The 18,979-nt window shown below is 43.2% G+C and overlaps 1 protein-coding gene across 1 annotated transcript in view; it reads right to left on the bottom strand.

The window, feature by feature from the left end:
* The window catches only part of SMAD3 (SMAD family member 3), a 159,622-nt gene extending 147,068 nt beyond the window's left edge, over positions 1–12,554 (bottom strand). Inside the window, exon 1 of the mRNA XM_072614793.1 lies at positions 11,893–12,554. Coding sequence (XP_072470894.1) covers positions 11,893–12,098 — 206 coding nt within the window. The 5' untranslated portion in view covers positions 12,099–12,554. The remainder of the gene's footprint in view (positions 1–11,892) is intronic.
* Positions 12,555–18,979: the final 6,425 nt, after the last annotated feature.

Below are 18,979 nucleotides of genomic sequence, written 5' to 3'. Positions count from 1 at the left end.
CATACAGTGAACCCCCCCCCCCCCCCCCGGTCTAGCACTTACCAGGCTGTGTAAAGAGGGGGTCACAAAAGTTTCCAGACTCATCAGCAGTGGGAATCAGGTCCTGGAAGGCTGAAATACCTCCAGCCTAGGTGACATAAGGAGTTTTATTGTTGTTCGGGGTTTTCTTGACAAAGATAACGTAATGGTTTGTCATTTGCTCCTCCAGCTTATTTTACAGATGAGGAAATTGAGGCAAAGAAGATTAAATGACTTGCCTGGGGTCACAGAGGTAATAAATAATTGTCAGGGGCCTAATTTGAACTTAGATCTTCTTGACTCTAGGTCTGATGCTCTAGACACTGCACCACCAAGCTGCTCATGAGACTGGAAGACCTACTTTCAGGCAGATAAAGAAAGACAGACAGGCAGATATACATACCTACATACATACGTACATATGCATACATACATACATATATATACACACCCATATACATAAATACACACACACAGACATATACACACACATATAGACATTTACACATATACATATATGTGCATATATAAAATAAATGGGGGAGTTTACGGATCCTTTAATGATTAAAGATTATTTGTAATTAGTGATCAACTGTTTGCATATAAATCATATCTCAAATCCTTGAAAATAAGTTTAAGTACTTTTAATAAGTCTTCTAAAATCCTGTTACACAATTAATTGACCTTTATCGATGGGTGTGCATTAAAAAAAGGAGTCGTGAAGCAAACTTCAGCCTGTTTTATCTCTATCTATCTGAACTAAAGAGAGCTTCTATTGTGTTTCACATTTATATTTTTCCCAAAGGCACAGATAGCTATGTAACTGACAAAACACGTGCAGTAAAAGATCACCTATTCATGAGCTCAGTGAGACACAGGAAACGAGCAAAAGACCTCTGAGTGACCAAAGTAGATGTCATAAAATGTACAGACTTCATTCATAAGAAAGGACCCATGGCCCTTACCTTGGCACAGAGCTGCTTTATTCTTACTTTATATGCAATTCTAGCCAGCTTAATTAACTGGTTTCTAAGCCACTCAATTGCAGATTTGAAGCCCAAACTACTGCTGGGAAGGAGGTGGGGGTGGGGGCGGGGGATGGGGAGGAAAAGCTACCACCATCAGACAGAATGACAACAGGCAAAAATTAACAACTGACATATATATTCACAGCTAGGGAAGAGACTGAAAAACTATTAAAAAATCAGACTTCAGAACTCAAAAACACAGGCTTCCAGAGATCTTTTAGAATACAGGCTAAACATAGATATTGTAGACTGTATTAAGGCATAATTAAATTATGCCATTATGGTAAAAGGAGACAGACCATGGCAACTGGAGTTTGGATGCCTAATTTCAAATCCTGGATTTACTATTTACCAGCTATGTAACTGAGGAAATCACTTATCTACTCGGTGCCTCAGTTTCTCCATAAATTAAATGGAAAATAATATCTAAACTCCTGGGGTTGTTTTGATATATGTGAAGTACTTGGCAACCAATCTAAAGATCTTTATATAAATTTCTTCACTGAAATCCTACTCTAATAGAACATTACCTTGGGTTCTTCAAGTTTTTATTAGCAGAGAAGGTTCTGGCAGGTCCTACAATACTGAAGAGGATTTGAGTAAAGACATCAACTAGATGTCTTTTAAACCCATGACCTAGCTAAGTTTTGAAAAGCTTCTACCAGAGTGGGGAATTATCAGGTGATAAATTCCTTTAGCCAAAGTGACTCAGGAAACTACTAAGGTATGGAGAGATTGTATTATAGCCTGTACTCCTGCAGAGTATTCATACATCACAGATCTTTGAAACAGTATCATCATAATTTACTTTTTAATAATCCTGAGTCATCAAGAAACAGTTAAATTACATTCTATTTTTTTAAGATGGCGGAGAAGTGTGCAATACACTTTGGAAAGGTTTCTACCCAAAGAGGTTAAAATAAATAGTCTTGATGCTTAGAAAGACAAGCCCTCTGCTCTCTGGAAAAATGGCCTCTCCAAAACAATTCATTCCCTGGAGGTTCCAAAGTCTAGTAATATTTTGCTGAGAAACACTATTTCTGGTTGCTACTTACAGCAGGGGCCTCAAATAATAAACACTGACTTCTGCCATGCATTTTACATCATGACTTCTGTCATATATTTGTCATTTCTAAAAACTGTTAACCATTTACGAACCAAAGGTGTATCAGGCCCCCAATAAATGGTTTTCTCTCTTTTTACTTTATGCAAGAAGCCCTCTCAATATCAAGAAGTTGAACTGCTTTTTCTTCTTTGCAGAAGTGAGGGACTCCAAGTGTGAAACATTGGGTATATGGTTAGATTCAAGCTGATATGTTTGTTAGAAAGGATGAATGACTCACTGGTTATGGAGGCAGGAGAGAGAGATTCAGAAAAGAGAGTGATGTGAAAACAAAAGATCAGTAAGAAATTTTTTAAAGAAATTGTATCATCTCAGCCCCTCCTCAGCTCTCTCCCAAATAAGTCAGCTAAGGGAGGCACAATTTTTAGTACCAAGGAAGTGTTTTACAAGTTAATTAAAGGATTTGGTTGGCACGAAAACATCACATGTAGCAGTTATAATGGTAAAAATAGGAAAAGTCACTCTTTTCCTGAGATCGTCTTTGTTCAAACATTTGGAAGAACGAAGCAAAGTGACACTGGCCTATAATTCCTGCCACTTAGGAGGCTAAGACTGGTGGATCACTTGATCTTGGGAGTTAGGTGTCTATGCTAAGCTGACTAAGGAGGGGCTAATTCAGAGCAAGGCAAAGCTTCTGGGATCACCACCCATGAGACTGGATCCTAAGTGGCTGTAGCACTTCCAGCCTGGGAGAGCTCAGTCTCCCCCCCCCCCCAAAAAAAAACAGGTAACTGGAGACCCCACACACACAATATTCCTTGAGATCATTTGCACTTGATATGGGCTCAATGAACCTGCAGCTGAAGAAATAACAGACCTGCTCATAGCAACATAATTACCAAGCACTTCTTTGCAGTCAAGTTGGTGCAAGATGATGCTTAAGCATCTGTAGAGGTTACAGTCAATCCACCTAGTTCTACTCAGTTACAGTCAAAAAGGAGGACTTCTTTTGCCTTTACAAGCTATCTTTTTCAGTCTGTTCTCTTCCAGGCTAACCAATAAAATCAGATGTGGATAGGGTAAGGTATGAGTTGGGGGTGGGGAAGACAGTTACACAAGTACATCAAAGGAGGCAAGGACAAAAGTTAATTAGGACTATTCATGAGCCTTGTTGAATGGGAATACTGAATTCCAACCTTGGAGAATTTAATTGCATGGGGGGTGGGGTAAGAATAAGATAACTGGGGAATAAAATCTGATTTCAATTTAATTCCGGCACTGCTTGGTCCTATTTATTTCATAGAGGATCTCATGCAGAATAATGCCATTACTGTGCATCAAATGGCATTAGAATCTCCTAATAAATTAACAAGTGAAAATTAATGGTCGTTCAGTCCATTAAATCTTGTTAATTTTATTCCACTTATAATAATACAGCAATCACAAGTTTACATTATTAAACCAATATTTATTTTTAAAGGACTCATTTTAATTGAATTCTTGATGTGATAAGCCTGAATCAGATTCTCCGATTTCATCCACATCTTCTATTTCTCATCACAACTAAGTGGCTACTGTACTTGTGGGTGTTTTCAGTTGCTCAAAATAAGTTACTTTAAAATTAATGTCCTTGCAAAGAGGTCTTTTTTTGTTTGTTTTAAACTTACCAGGACTGGAATAAAAATCTCACATATTTCAAAAGAACATTTAAGATTTCTCTTTCCCAAAAGATAGCCTTGAACTTGGAATGTGTGTTATTGTGAGGAAAGTGATTTGCAAATAAAATATGTAAATATTAAATAATTATGAAAGGGATGAAAAACTAAAACATAGAATTATGAAATATAGTGCAAATACATCATTTCTCATCATTTCTCTGTCATGGTTCTGTTGTATTCTGGTCTAAAAAAAATTTTTTTTAAAATATCAGGTATAGCCAGTGATAAAAGTTTCTTACTTGAAATTTCAAAAGGAAACACAAAAAGGTTATTTGTAAAACCACACACATTCCACTAATTCTTAGTATTCCCTCTATGTTTATGCAAATGCACTAAGGTGAGGATGGCACCTTCCTTACAAACTCAGATCAACTGCCAACACATACAAAATTTACCTAAAAATCAAAATAATTTGTTTAAATCAAATTTCTCCCAGTTCACAACTGCTGTCATTTCTTTTATTTTCAGATGACTTCTCATGCTTCAGGGAAGATACAGCAATGAGAAAAAAACCACCTTATTTTTTATAAGTATTTCCTTCTCCTTTGATTACCATTTTATGAGTGTCTTGGGAAACTTCTCTAGTTTCAAATGATCACAAAACTAAACAGTTTTGCAAGAAAAGTGAACTTAAACCTGGGTGCTGTGGGCCAAATACTCATAGTCTGCTTGAAAATAACGAAGAAAGCTCAAACTCAGCCTAACGAAGCAGAGATGACAACCACTCTGGGAGTATGAGACCTGTGTTATTCTCTCTGGCAAAATCTTTAAAATCAGGAAAATTTGCAGAGAACACCGACCTCTCAAAGTGCAAACATTCTTTGCTGGCTTTCTGGAGAGGAAGGGAGAGATCAGTGATTGAGGAAGGGGACACTGTAAAGACAGCTACCTACTGACTATAGGGAAGATGCTGGTTGGATTCCTATGAGGGTTAAAACATTAAACTGATAAGCATCAGGCAAGTGGCCTGACTGGCATACATCAGCAATGGAATTCCACTCTAAATTCTGGGGCAAATGAGACTTGGCTCCAAAAGTCTAGGAAGTTTAAGGTGACAATCAATTAATACACATTTACTAAGTGCCTTGGAGAAGCTAGTGGCACAAGTAGACAGAGTGCCAGATCTGGACTCAGGAAGTTTGACCTTCTTGAGTTCAAATCTGTCCTCAGACACTTACGAGTTGAGTGACACTGGCAAGTCACTTAACCCGCAGTTTCCTCATCTGTAGAATAAGCTGAAGGAAAACATGGCAAACTAATCCAGTATCTCTGCCAAGAAAAACGCAAATGGGCATCACAAAGAGTCGGGATGAGACTGGGCAACAACTGCCTACTTTGTGCCAAGCACCATGCTGAGTACATAGGGAAACAAAAAAATACAAAAGACAGTCTGCCCTCAAGGAATTTACAAACTAATGGAGGCATCGATTAATATTTGACATCAAGCCTGTCCTCTCCTGGTTTTCTAATTCTAACCTATCCCAAACATCAGTTAGAAACACAGTATGCTACAGAAAGAAAGGAACTGAACCAGGCAGGAAATCATCAGGCAGGAATTGAGTCCCAGATCTGAACCTTAGTAGCAGGACAACCTTAAATCTATTCTCTCTAAAGTTCAGTCCACTAACGATATTTGAATTGCCTTTCTCATAGGATGGTTGTGAACATCAAATGATGATGATAACAGGCAGCATTTATACGGTATTTTAAGGTTTGTAGAGCACTTCCTATGTTATGGTATTTGAGCCAAGGTTGATGGTAGCATTATTTTCATTTTGCAGACAAGGACTCCAAGGCTGATGACCTCTGTTAAATGACTTACCTAGGGTCACATATCCAGAGAAGGTACTTTGTAACTGTGATGTGCCACATAAAATGTAAGCTACTATTACTAAGACACAGCTTTCCTCTCTCCAGTACTTCCTGGCGGTGTTTGTCCTTTCGTGGTTAAGAAAGGTAGAGATAGTAAACTCTACTGACAGCCAGAAAGCCAGCACAAAAGCCTAAAACTTGACAGTGAGGGTGGAACTCTAGGCATAAACTTACAAAGGGAGGGCACTAAGTGAAGCCTTGCAAATGGGTGCCTTGTCTCCTTACTCAAGTATACTCCTCCTCTACCACCACCACCACCATCTTCATCATCATCATCAATTGATTTATATGATATTTTAAGGCTTATAAAGAATTTTATAAATATTGTCTCTACCCTCACAACTCTGGGAAGTAGGTGCTATAAACAGAAGCTAAATGATTTTTTCGGGTTGCACAGCTATTAAGTGTCTGAACTCAGGTCTTCCTGACTCCAAGTCCAACACTCTGACATATGGCACCACTTAGATGTCTCATGATAAACGCCATTGGTTGTTCAATTTTGTCTGACTCTTTGTGACCCAATTTGAGGTTTTCTTAGCAGATTCTGAAGTGGTTTGCCATTTCCTTCTCCAGTTCATTTTACAGATGAGGAAACTGAGGCAAACAAGGTTAAGTGACTTGCTCAGAGTCACACAGCTGGTAAGTATCTGAGGCCAAGTTTGAACTCAGGTCTTCCTGACTCCAGGTCTGGTGCTCTATCCACTTTGTGACCTAGATGCCCCACTATAAACTTAGGAAGAAGGTTAACAGAAAATATGAGGTGGGAGCTATTATTATACTCTTTTCTAACTCACTGGGGGAAGGCTGGCCTGGTAAACAAGCTATTATGGACTGGTAAGATCTTAGGAACAGAATCATAGATTTCGAGCTAGCAAGGAACTAGAGGAGGACCTAGAAGTCATCTAGATCAACGCCATCATTTTATAAATGAGAAACTCAGAGAAGTGACTTGCCTAAGGATATACAGGTCATAGGCAGCAGAGACAGCACTGGAACCAACAACCAGTGTCTTCAAACTCCAAACTGAATGTGCTTCCCACTGCAGATGGACAAAGCTGAACTAATAGGAATCTTAACTGAAGGTACACGTTAAAGGAGGTGCTGATTTGCAGTGCATGGTTAGACTCATTCTTTCCACCAAAGGAATGGTACTATAAGAAAAAAGTGCCCATTCTTTGGAATTCCAAATAACCATGACCTGATACTGCACACCTGAGCAGTAATTCATCAGCTTTTGCATTGGAACTCACTTCTCCAAGCCAGAAATGTTACTGATAAAGATGCCAGGTTCTCTCCCTTCAGAGGCAGCTTTATTCTCTCTACTTCACGTGGCTCCAGTCATCTCAGAGCATGAGGGAGGATACTGTCTCAATGGATGGAAGGCAGCCTCAGACCCAGCAACACATAAGTGCTGTCCTGTGCCCAACATATGCTGACGAGTTACCCTTGGCAAAATCATGCCTGCCCTCATGCAATTTTTCCAAGATAAATTTCAGGAACAGTTGCTAATCTGATTTGGGAGAAGGCATTTCCTCACAAAGGATACTGAATCTCCCATTTCTGTTGCACAAGCTATCCCCATACCTGGAATGTATTTCTTCCTCCACCTCACATAGCTTATCTTTTCCTTAAGATGTACCCTGGGCACTGTCTTCTGAAGGAAACTTTCCTATCTCCTCTATGGCTAGCGCCTTCCCTCCTAACCTCTCGGGTTTTTGAATAACTGTATGAGTATTTGCATTTGTTAACTTTCTATAACTGCTGTACATACTTTTATACATACGTGTTGTCTTCTCCCCTTAGAATGTAGCTAATTACAAGTAGGGATTTTTTCTGATTATTAGTATGTGCATTCCCAGCACCTAACACATGGTACACTGAACAAATTCTTGCTGATTGAATGAGTGATCGTTAGGGGAATTTCCTAGAACAGTGAAATCACAGGTTCAGACCCTCCCCCCCAAAAAAGTATTTTCATCCACCTTATCATTAAGCTAAGGCTAACGTTACCTCAAGCATATGAAATTTTCCTTCAAATTATCTAGGTACTAAAAAAAGATCAGAATACCTAATGCCCATTTCTAGAAAGTAGGGATGAAAGATAAGACTCCTAGGACATGTAAACTAGTTTTACGGACCTTTAAAGTACTGTTATGGTTCAGTTGTGTCAGACTCCTGGTGACCCCTTTTGGAGTTCTCTCGGCAAAGAAACTGGAGTGGTTTGCCATTTCCTTCTCCAGCTCATGTGACAGATGAGGAAACTGAGGCAAACAGAGTGAAGTGACTCACACAGAATTACATAACTATTAAGTTTCTGAGGCCAGATTTGAACTCAGGAAGATGAGTCTTCCTGATCCCAAGTCTGGCACTCCATCCACTTTGCCACGTAGCTCCCCTTAAAGCACCTAATATTATTATTTATTTAATAATAATTAATTATTATTAGCTATTATGAAACTGGAAAATTTGCAAAGACCAGTACTCTTGAAATCAGGAGAGAAATGAGTGCAAAGCCTCCAACATTTACTATTTATGTAACCTTGAGCAAGCTTGCTATCCTCTGTGCCTCAGTTTCCTCATCTGTAAAATGGAGATAATAGGCTAGGTATTGAAGTGCAGGACCTGAAGTTAGGATGACCTGAGTTTAAATCCTGCGTCAAACACTTACTGGCTGTGTGACTGAATGTGTCACTTGACCTCAGTCTGCCTCATATTTCTCTTCTGTAAAATGGGGATAATAATAGTACCTACCTACCAGAGTTGTGGTGAACATAAAAAAAAATAATATAAGCAAATCATTCTACAAATCTTAAAAGTGTGATATAAATGCTAGTTATTATTATTTTTATCTTCACAAGATATAAAGTGCTTTGCAAATCTTAAAGTTCGTACGACATAAATACCAGGTCCTAGCTGTATGCAATCTGGTTGTTTCTTCAGCTCTATCGCTCAGACCACACGTATATATCCTTAGACTTGGACCTTTCTGAGGAAAATGCCCATGTCTTGCACAAGCGCTGCCAAGTGTTGAAATGGACTCCCTTAAAAGTGTGAGCAAGCCCGGACTGGGAGTCAGAGCTGGATTCTAACCCCAACTCTCCCACAAACTAGCCATGTCGCTGAGACAAAGTGACCTCCCATTTCTAAGTCTCAAGGAGCTAGTCTATAAAATCCGATTTGTCCGGATGATCCCTCAGACCTTTTCCAATGCCAGTATTCTATGATTCCCTAACAATGCCCTACACCCAGTCGAGGGATTAGGTGCCATTTCCTTCCATTTAATTCTCCAGACCTTGGTGGTGAGGGCAGACAATTTGACAAGCTGCATGCAGATTCAGGTTAATGCAGGGCTATGGCAGACATGCTGCTCTCGTTAAATCTGTAGCCAATTACCTCCATTTTTAATTTTCTGCCCACAACCAACACAGCAGTGCTGCCTTATGAAACAAAGGAACCCAGAGGTTCAGGCACAAGATGATTGCATTTTTCTGGACTGCATAGCAATCTTAACTCCAAAGAGTGGTGCCTGGGGAGAGATGGCAAAATACAACTCTGCCACCCTATGAGAGCTTTCCATCCCCATCAACAATGCAAACTCAGGACAGGATTTTCCCAGGAATCCTCTTGAGACTAGGGGAAAGACAACGACTGAGCTCTTGGAATTCCAAAACATCCTAGCCATGTCAACTCCCACTCACTAGAGCGAGGTTCTGGAGCTTTTCTGCATCCTAGTCTGCTTGGCTGGTCTGAAGCCTGTGGACCACTTCTCAGGGTAAAGCTTTTAAATGCATGATATAAAATATGTGGGATTACAAAGGAAATGAACTGAACTGAAGGAAATGAACTGTACTGAAATACAGCCCCCCACCTCCCCCAAAAAGGTTATAGACTCTAGATTAAGAACCCCTCTGCCCTAGACAATTTGACAAGTTGCATGCAGATTCAGGTTAATGCAGGGCTATGGCAGACACGCTGCTATGATTAAGCCTGTAGCCAATTACCTCCATTTTTAATTTTCTGCCCACAACCATTATTGGGACACCTGATGTCCCAGTAACAGTCTTGTTTAGATAGTCAGTTGCAATATGCGGTTTTCCTGAGTCTGTGACAGCAAGTATTAGTCAGGTAATAACTTCTCACAGTGGCAAGGGAAAATCAGTAGGGGAGGGTGGTTGCAGATCCCAAAAGTTCAATGACAACAAGCTACATAAATTGTTACTTTCTAGGAATCCTTAATGCTTCAATTAAGAAACACAGTATTTTGTAAGCATCTCTTCCAGCCTCTACACTTACAGCAGAAGCTTAGACACATCCTAATCAGGTGAGTGGGTGAGTACCATCAATCTTCCTGGAGAAGTAATTACCCAGGAGTCCTGGAGATAACAGAACCTGGGACTGAAACTCAGGTTTTGCCTGTTATCAAACCATACCTACCTGTTCATTCAATCACTGCTGGCCCCTAGACCTAAGGTCTACAGACAGTATATCCTCTTTCTCTCCTTACTGACTATATTTGTCTAAAAAAACAGTCAAAGTATGAACTTCATCGGTATTTCCAAATGAGGGTTGCTTCTCATGAACAGATGCAGCATTGTGAAGGCTGACCCCAGTGTTAAGACAGCTTGGGATAAATACCCAGGCACTGTGATTCTCCTTCACAGCTGCTCCAAGGCAGGTGGTGGTGTGAGAGGATACATCCTTGGGGCTGAGTGGCCCTGAACCGATGTGGACACTGGAGTCCTCTGCTGGTCAAGCCCAAGGAAGCCCAGGTAACCTGGATTAAATCAAAGCCCTGGGGAGACCCAGTCAACAGCAAATTCCCAGAGTTCCTTCAGAACAGAATGGACCCTAGAAAGGGGATGGAGAGGCAGTGGGTAAAAGGCTCCCTTCTCTTTGAATTCTTCCTCCACCTCCACCCACCCTCCCCCTCCAATTTACCAAAATAAATACACTGAGTTCAGCCTCAAGGGAGTCAGAGCAAGTCACTGACCCTTTCTATAAGCCATCTGTGAAACCCTCCCCATCTTCCCCTCCTAGGGATGCTGTGAGCATAGTAGAGAATAAACAGATGGGAAGGTGCTTTAGAAATAAAGACACCGTAGGAATGCATGAGACTGGCTGAGGCCTGCTTTTGTAGGCATCTTTGTCATCAGAACTACTCCACTTCCACAGGGTGCTAAACAGTTCTGCATCACCCTGAATCCTACTTAAAAAAAAAAAAAAAGAAACACAGACACCACCCTCCCGAGGACTGGCTACTGCCGGTGCCCCTTGGTCTTCCCTGTGAGTGCGGAGAGTTTGGGGAGAGAAAGAAACAAGTTCAATACTAAGTATTCCCTTCTTCTAGAAAGTCAGTGCATTATAATCTGAGCCGTACGTGTGCAGGAGCGGAGGGGGTGTGGGGGGTGGGGAGGGCACAAACTGGCAGGACTGAATCTAAAAATACTCCTGAAAAAAACGAATCCCAAATGCAAAGAGAGCGAAAGAGAAGGAATCTGTCAATCACACGGGGCCAGGCTTCTCACCCACAACCCCAGCCCGGGGAGGCCCTCCCTTCGCTGTGCGGACTGCATTCCTGGGGGGAGGGGGGGAGGGAGCCGGCGGAGAGGGGAAGAAAAGACGGAAGGGAAAGAAAAATGAGGGGAGGAAGAGACAGACCGACGGACAGAACCACTTCTACTAGGACGGGGAGCCGAGGCCGGGATCGCTCAGCGCTGCTGCGGAGGGGAGGGGCGCGAAACAAAGCCGGAGCCCCAAACAAACTTCCAGCCCGCACGCACCCACCCCCGCCCTCCTGCCACCCGGGAGAGAAAGCCCCACGCTCCACAAGCCATCCAGGACCCCAGTCCATCTCGCCCGCCACTGGTCCCCCAATTCCTCCCTCCCGGGCTGGTCTGGGCCGCGTGGAAATCCTAGAGTTTCCATCTTTGTAAAGGTTTTGTTTGGGTACCTTGCCCCCGCCCCCCCTCCTGCCCAGACACATACACACACACAGACACACAGACACACACACACACACACACACACGCACACACACACTCACACTCGCCGCCGAGCCCTCGATCGCGCCCACTTTTCCCCGTTTCAAACACACACAGCCGGGCCAGGCCCGGCAGTGAGAAGCAGCCGCCGCCCGTGCCAGTGCTGGTGCCCGTGCCCTGCTCCCGCTCCGGCGCGGGCACCCCGTCCTCACCTGGGGATGGTGATGCATTTGGTGTTGATGTTCTGGGTGGTGATCGCCTTCTCCAGCTCATCCAGCTGCCCCGTCTTCTTGAGCTTCTTCACCAGGCTCTTCACCGCCTTTTCGCACCACTTCTCCTCCTGCCCGTTCTGCTCGCCTTTTTTCCAGCCCAGTAGGCGCTTTACGATCGGGGGGGTGAAGGGCAGGATGGAAGACATGGTGGAGGGGGGCAGAAGGGGGCTCCCCCCGAAGGGGGAGGCAGGCAGGCACACAGAGAAGGCTGGGAGCCCGGCCGCGGCCGGCCAAACTCCGCTCCAACTCCCTGCCGGACTCCCGGCGAACTTTCCTCCGGGACCTCGGCACCGCCAACCTCCGGGCCCGCGGTGGCCTCGGCTCCGCCGCCCTCCTCCTCCTCCCCCTCCCGGTGCACTCAAGGGGAAGAGGGAAGGAGGGACGAAGGGAGCCGAGAGTCCGGGCGGTGGGGGTGCGAAAGGGCCACGAAAGCACGGCGGCGGCGAGAGCAGAGAAAAGTTTGTGTTTCCGCACGGGGCGGCTGTTGGGTGCCGCCTCTGGGAAGAAAAGGCCAGCCCACGAAGCCAAGTTTGCGCTGCGGGCTCGCCGGGATGTACGGATCCCTCCGCCTTCGCGGCCTCCCCCCGCGCTCCCCGATTCCTTTCGCCCCCTCCCGCCCCTTCCCCTACTTCCCTCCAGGCCTCGGTGTGTGCGCTCAGGCTCCCGCCCCGATCCCAGTCTGTCTCTCATGCAAATCGGCGTGCAGCCTCCCTTCCAAGCGCCTGTCACCGCCCCCTCGCCCGCCGGGGCTCCCTCCTCGCCGCCCCCAAACGCGCCGCCCCGTCGTCCTTCCTCCGTGCCCCCCAGCCCGCACTCCAGGCTGGCCTCCGCGGTGGCGCCCGCTCCGCCCCCTGCTCCCAGAGGAAAGAGATCAGCCCTGGGGCCCACGCCAAACACCCCCCCCCCCCGTGGGCGTGGGTGCTGCGGGGCGGCTCTCCCCAGGGAAAGCCGTAGCCTGCGCACCCCCACAGCTTCCCCCTTGCTTTTTCCTGCAACGTCCCTCGCTCTTGGGCCACCTGATGACATGCAGGAGCTCCCCGAGAAACGGAGGAGAATGGACAAAAAGCGGGGGCTGCACCGTGGCCCCTTTACTTTCCCAGGGAGAACCAACTTGAGAAAACTTTTGTTTTTAAAGTTGCGTCCTTACGGTTGAAGAACGCTCTAGGGTCCTTCTGAACCTGGGTGTCGGGGGTGCGCATTTGCGCACACACACTGACTGCCCTGTCCTCCTGTCCCCCAAAGCAGACCCACGGACAGACCCTCATTACTCCAGTTAAAGCAGTCTAGTTGTGTTCGAGCTATTTCTCTTTTATTCTCTGTAAAATGTAGCCAGCGTTTCGAACTGTTTTGTTTTGTTGGGGGGGGGGGGGCGGCGCGAGAAAAATGGGGGAGAGGTGGCACTGCGATCTGCCCTTCGAGACCTGATTTTAAATCCCCAGAGTCTCAAAGATCCCTCAAAGGTGGGAATTAGGATGGAGCAGTCAGAAAACAGAGGTATATGCTTACACTTTTTACCTGTCTAAATTGAATGGGTGAGACCTTGAAGGACCTTGGAAATCATCCAAGTCTTTTGGGTTTACAGAGTAGGAAACTGAGGGTCCCGGAAAGATAGTAATTTGCTCAAGGTCTAACAACCAAGTCCAGCTGAGTTTAGAATCCAGTCCCTTTGACTCCAAAGTCAGTGCTCTTGAGTTTTGAGTCCCAAAGTAGCGTGTGTCCAGATCTAGGGAGGGAAATCCCTGGAAATTTAGGTTTTCAGAGTTATATTAAATGAGAAATGAACAGAGAACTGGAAAGACAACGCTAAAGGGAACAAGAAATTGATAGAAGAAGATCTGGAGCACAGAATTCAAGGTTCAAAATTAAAAGCATAGACTTGAGATTGCACCCTAGTCTCCTTGGCTTCCCCCTGACTGCCCCCCCCCCCATCAACTCCCACACACAAACACATCAAGTGCCTTTGCATGTTTTTTATAGCAGGAAATCCTTGGGGGGGGGGGGGGGGAGAAGTTATCTAGGAAACCTGAAGAGGGTGCAGAGCCACGAAGCCTGGAGGAGAGCAGAATCCACATAGCCAGCTAACCAGCTCCAGGGGTTCCTGAGGTCTCACGGTGGATGACTTAACACATGCTTGTTAGTTAGGCTACTGTTGCTCTGGGTTATTTCTCTCTACTCTCAGCTCTTTCCTAACGTCAACACTGCCCCAGCTGTGGTTTAGTGGGGGGAAAGTCCTGAGCTAGAGGTCAGAACAACTGGGTTTCTACTCCTAGGACTAAATTGTACTCTTGGCCTTGGATAAACTCAGTTTTCACATCTATAAAATGAGGGAGTTGGGTTAGATAATCTTCAAAGTGTGTCCCAGCTCTAAAACCACATGAATTTCTGAAAATCTATTCTCCAACCCTTGGTTTTCCCAGTCTGCAAAATGGGGATAATAAACCCTGCCTCCAGGCTGTGTGAGAATGAAATTGATTGCCTGAGGAAAGCATTTGCAAAAGCAGTAAATGTAGTGAAACTGTTAATATTGTTTCATGTTTATCCCTCAGTTCAATCCAGTGTCAACATTGTAACATAGGAATTTAGCCATGAAACAAGCAGCCAAAAAAACATCTCCATGCGGTTGGCAAAAACACTAAAATAGCCATGTACCTCAGTTTCCACCTTTTAATTGGCCATTATTCACAGTAACATTAATTGAACAAACAATGTTCTAATAAAATAAATTCACATAATAAATACTTGTGGGGGGAAGGGAAAGACATTGATTAAGCATGAAATGCAAGAGTGAGCCCTGCGCTCAAGTTCCAGGAGGTATCCAAAAATGTCCCACATGTGGGTCCTTTCTTCTAGGAACAGGCAATCTCGTTAGGGAGACAAAGGATATCCATATGAAGACAGCTAACAAATGAATGGAAAAAGCATTTAGTAAGCACATTTGTGAAAGTCACTGTACTTTATGATACAGGACCGATGAGTGTTACAGACAAATGGGAGTTGCTGAAGTTCAGAGAAAGGAGGGAGATCACTCTTACCTGAGACAGCTTTGTGGATGGAAGATGACACTCAAGCTGAGTTTTAAAGAATGAAAAGGAATCCAAGAGGCACAAGGAAAGGACATTACAGCATGGAGGAAGGCATAAGCCAAGACAAGTGGGAATGTGTAAGTCATATTTGCAGGAAGAGGCAACAGATTTGTTTGGCTGTTGAGAAGAAATCAAGAAACTCTAGCCATGAGACCTACAGGTGGTATTTGGCCCATGATGATTGAGGGCCCTAAAGAAGAAGTCTCTGGAAGCCTCAGGTTTGTCCCGAGAACAGGTTAATATCATCCATTAACATTTTTGTCTGACTCATATTAGCTCTGTGCTTAGGGTCAGGCTAGCTCAGGAGTGGGGAACCTGTGGCCTTGAGACCACATGTGACTTTCTAGGTCCTTGGGTTCCTTTGACTGAGTCCAAGTTTTGCAGAACAAATCCTTTTATTAAGGGGAATTGTTCTGTGAAGTTTGTATTCAGTCAAAGGTACTCCCTTGAAGACCCAGAGGGCCACATGTGGCCTTGAAGTTCCCACCCCTGGGCTAGAAATCAAGTTAGATTCCATCTTTGATCTCTAGGGCTAGCTAGGTGATTCGGTGGATAGAGTCCTAGGCCTGGAGTCAGGAAGACCTGAGTTCAAAATAAAATTCGGACACTTACTAGTTGTGTGACTGTAGGCATGCCACTTCATGTCTGTTTGCCTCAATTTCCTCATCTGTAGAATAGGGATAAGGATAGTACGAACCTTGCAGTGTTGACTCTGAGGACCAAATGAGATGACTGTAAAGTTCTTAGCATAATGCCTGCCATATAGTAAGCACTATATCAATTTTAACTATTAGTTATTATTAGCGTATCACTATGGATGCCATGGATGTGAGAAGATGTACATCCATAAGAAAGAGAAGAAACAGGAAATGTTAGAATTGGAAGGCGTGGTAGAGAGCATTTAAAACAAGCTCCTCATCTTATAGATGAGGAGGAAATGTATACAGTAAAAGATCACCAGCCTGAGACTCAGTAGACTCTCTACAGATCAGCTATGTATGAGTAGCCCATTTAACTAGGACATGCACCTGGGGCTTTTATTGTGTTTTTAAGGCTAACATTTTTTTGAATGTTATTGGACTCACTTAAAAAAACTTTTAAAAATTCATCATACAACCTAAAGAAACAAAACCAACAATTTTAAAATTAAATTTTGTTTTAAAAATTACATATTTATAACTAGACCTTGTATCATTTGTGTACAAACTGTAAAAAGGAGATATAAAATAGTAAATTTTTTTCAAATTTATTTATTTGTTTTCAGTTTTTAATGATCACTTCCATAAGTTTTAAATTTTCTCCCCTTCCTTCCCCAAAAAGCATGCAATCTTATATGGGTTCTACACATACATTCTTATTAAACACATTTTCATATCAGCCATGCTGCATAGAAAAAAAATAATCTTGTACAGACACTAAAGTGTGCCTGGGTCTTCCTTGTTTGCTCTATATGCATGCCTTACTCTTCTGGGCCTTGAGTTTCCTCTTCTGTGGGTTAAAAGAGGTAGATGAAATGATCTTAAGGTCCCTTCCAGTTGTATAATCTTTTAAATACCTAAAGTTGGTGATCTAAAACAAGGTCATTGACTGCTAGCCTGTGCTACTGGGAATTAGTGACTGAAGATTTTAGGCCAAAATGGACTTCCTCACTGGGGATAGTGACATGAAGTTTACCTGGTTTTGGTCATACCCTGTTGAGTTAATTTTCACCTAAACCCCTTACAACCCTTTTGCTCTCACTATTTCACGGAAAATTCTTTTCTCAAAAGTCATCAATTACCTCTTAGTCACATAACCCTTTACAGCTTTCCTGGTATAATGGAAGGGGAACTATCTCTGAAATCAGAGGACCTCTGTTCAAATCTCACCTCAGACACTTGCTACCTGTGTGACCTTTATAGACCTTTTCCTTGACTGCTTTAGAGCTAATTTTTTCTTCCTTTGGTTTCAAAGACTACCCTCCCATTTTTTTTCCTCCTGCTTCAATTGTGCCTTCTGTTTCCTCACTCAACCTCTTCCTGACTCCTTAATGTGAATGTTTTCTCTCTTTCTCTGTGTGTGTGTATCTATGTCTTTGTCTCTCTATCTCTGAGTCTGTGTCTCTCTATCTCTGTCTTCCTGTCTCTCTGTCTTCGTCTTTCTCTGTCTGTCTGTCTTCTACTCCTATGTCTTCAGCTACTACCTTTTACAAATGATTCCTAAATCTCTACTCTTGACCCTTTTTCTGAACTTTGTACCAGCGTCTCCAAACTGCTACAGGACATTTCTGGCTAGATGTTCTGCTAGCACCCTGACCTCAGTGTATTCTACATTGAGTCTGTCATCTCCTTCCCACAACCTGCTCCTCCTTCTGCCTTCACTCTTACTGTCTGTGGCAACATCATTCCTTCACTCTCCCACAACTTTAGGGCGCTCTTTTACCACACTATGGGACTACCACAAAGTCTTCCTGCTTCTGCTCCCTACTCCCTACCAACCCTCCCCAGGCCACTCATCATCTCACTGCTAGAATAATGTATTTGATTCATAGATCCATTTGTGTCGGTCCCTTGCTCGAAAACCTTCCATTGCCCCCACTGCCTCCTTCCTGGTAAAGCTCAAATTCCTTTCCCTGGCACATTCAAGATTTTCCCTAAACTGTCCTCCCCCTGCCTTTGCAGCCTTATCTACTGCTATTTCCCTCCATTCTCCAGTCAAACTGGGGGGCTTTCTTCTTCCCAAACACTCCAATCACCACTTGTATGTTTCCACTTTTGTTCTCACTTTTCCCTATTCTAGAATAGTCTCCTTTCACCATTTGCTCATGGAACTCCCACAAATATTTTGAGTTTTTAAAAGTAATTACAACATAATAAATTCAATCTGTAACTTTACAAACTATCCTACTTGTCTGATTCTTCCAACTTTCCTTTGGTTCCCTTCTGTGGGTTAAAAAAAATTAGATGTTTTAATGACCCTGTTTTCCTTCTTTTTTTGCTGTCATGTATTGGTAGGTGGTGATGGGGTTAGAGTAGTAGGCTTGGAGTCAGAAAGAACTGAGTTCCAATCAGCCCTTAGGCATTTATTATATATTATTTATTAGCTGCGTGACCCATGTGTCACCTCTCTTTGTTTCTGCTTCCTCATCTTTAATTATAAATATTATATAACAATTATAATAGTACCTGCCTCCCATGGCTGTGAGGATCAAATGAGATAAGAACTGTCAAGCTATATAAATGTTAGCTATTATTTTTATACCCTACGCTCTCCTGCCCATCCCCTTCCATGTTACAAAAAAAAGAAAAGAAAAGAAAAGAAAAGCAAAACTCTTATAACAAATACACATAGCCAAGGAAAACAAATTCTCATATTGGTCATGTATGAAAACGTGTCTTACCTTGAGTCCATTTCTATCAGTAGATTGGTCATAGACCAGATTTCTCAAGTCTTTCCAAGTTGTTTTTCTCTTCTTTATAATGTTTCAAGGGTCTAAATTATTCTCCTGGTCCTGCTCACTTCTATATCAATTTATACAAGTCTCAAAATTTAGGTGATACCATCTCATTCATGATTTCTTAACACACAGTATCAATCGCTCCATTATATTCATATGCTACAGTTTATTTAGCCATTCTCCAATACATGGGCATTCCTTTAGTTTCCAGGTCTTCACTACTTCAAAAACAAGTATTTCTTTTTTACTAAATGTCATTGATATTACTGTACAAATGAGTCCTTTCCCTCTTTCTTTGCTCTCTTTGGCGTATAGGCCCACTACCCACAATGCTTTAAGACCATCTACATGCTACCTCCTCCAGGGAAATTTTCTCAGGTTAGGGAAGTGGGAGGGGGGGATAGGCAAGAGAGAGATGGTGCTTCACATTTTAAAAGACGACTAGAGTAAAAGTTTAAAAAAAACCCACCTTGGTGTGGAGATATATCTAGCCATGACCCTGGGATGA

The sequence above is a fragment of the Notamacropus eugenii genome, chromosome 1 (genome assembly GCF_028372415.1).
Source record: "Notamacropus eugenii isolate mMacEug1 chromosome 1, mMacEug1.pri_v2, whole genome shotgun sequence".
Classification (NCBI taxonomy): Eukaryota; Metazoa; Chordata; class Mammalia; order Diprotodontia; family Macropodidae; genus Notamacropus; species Notamacropus eugenii.
Note: the sequence above shows the minus strand (reverse complement) of the source record. Positions and strands in the feature narration are given on the sequence as shown.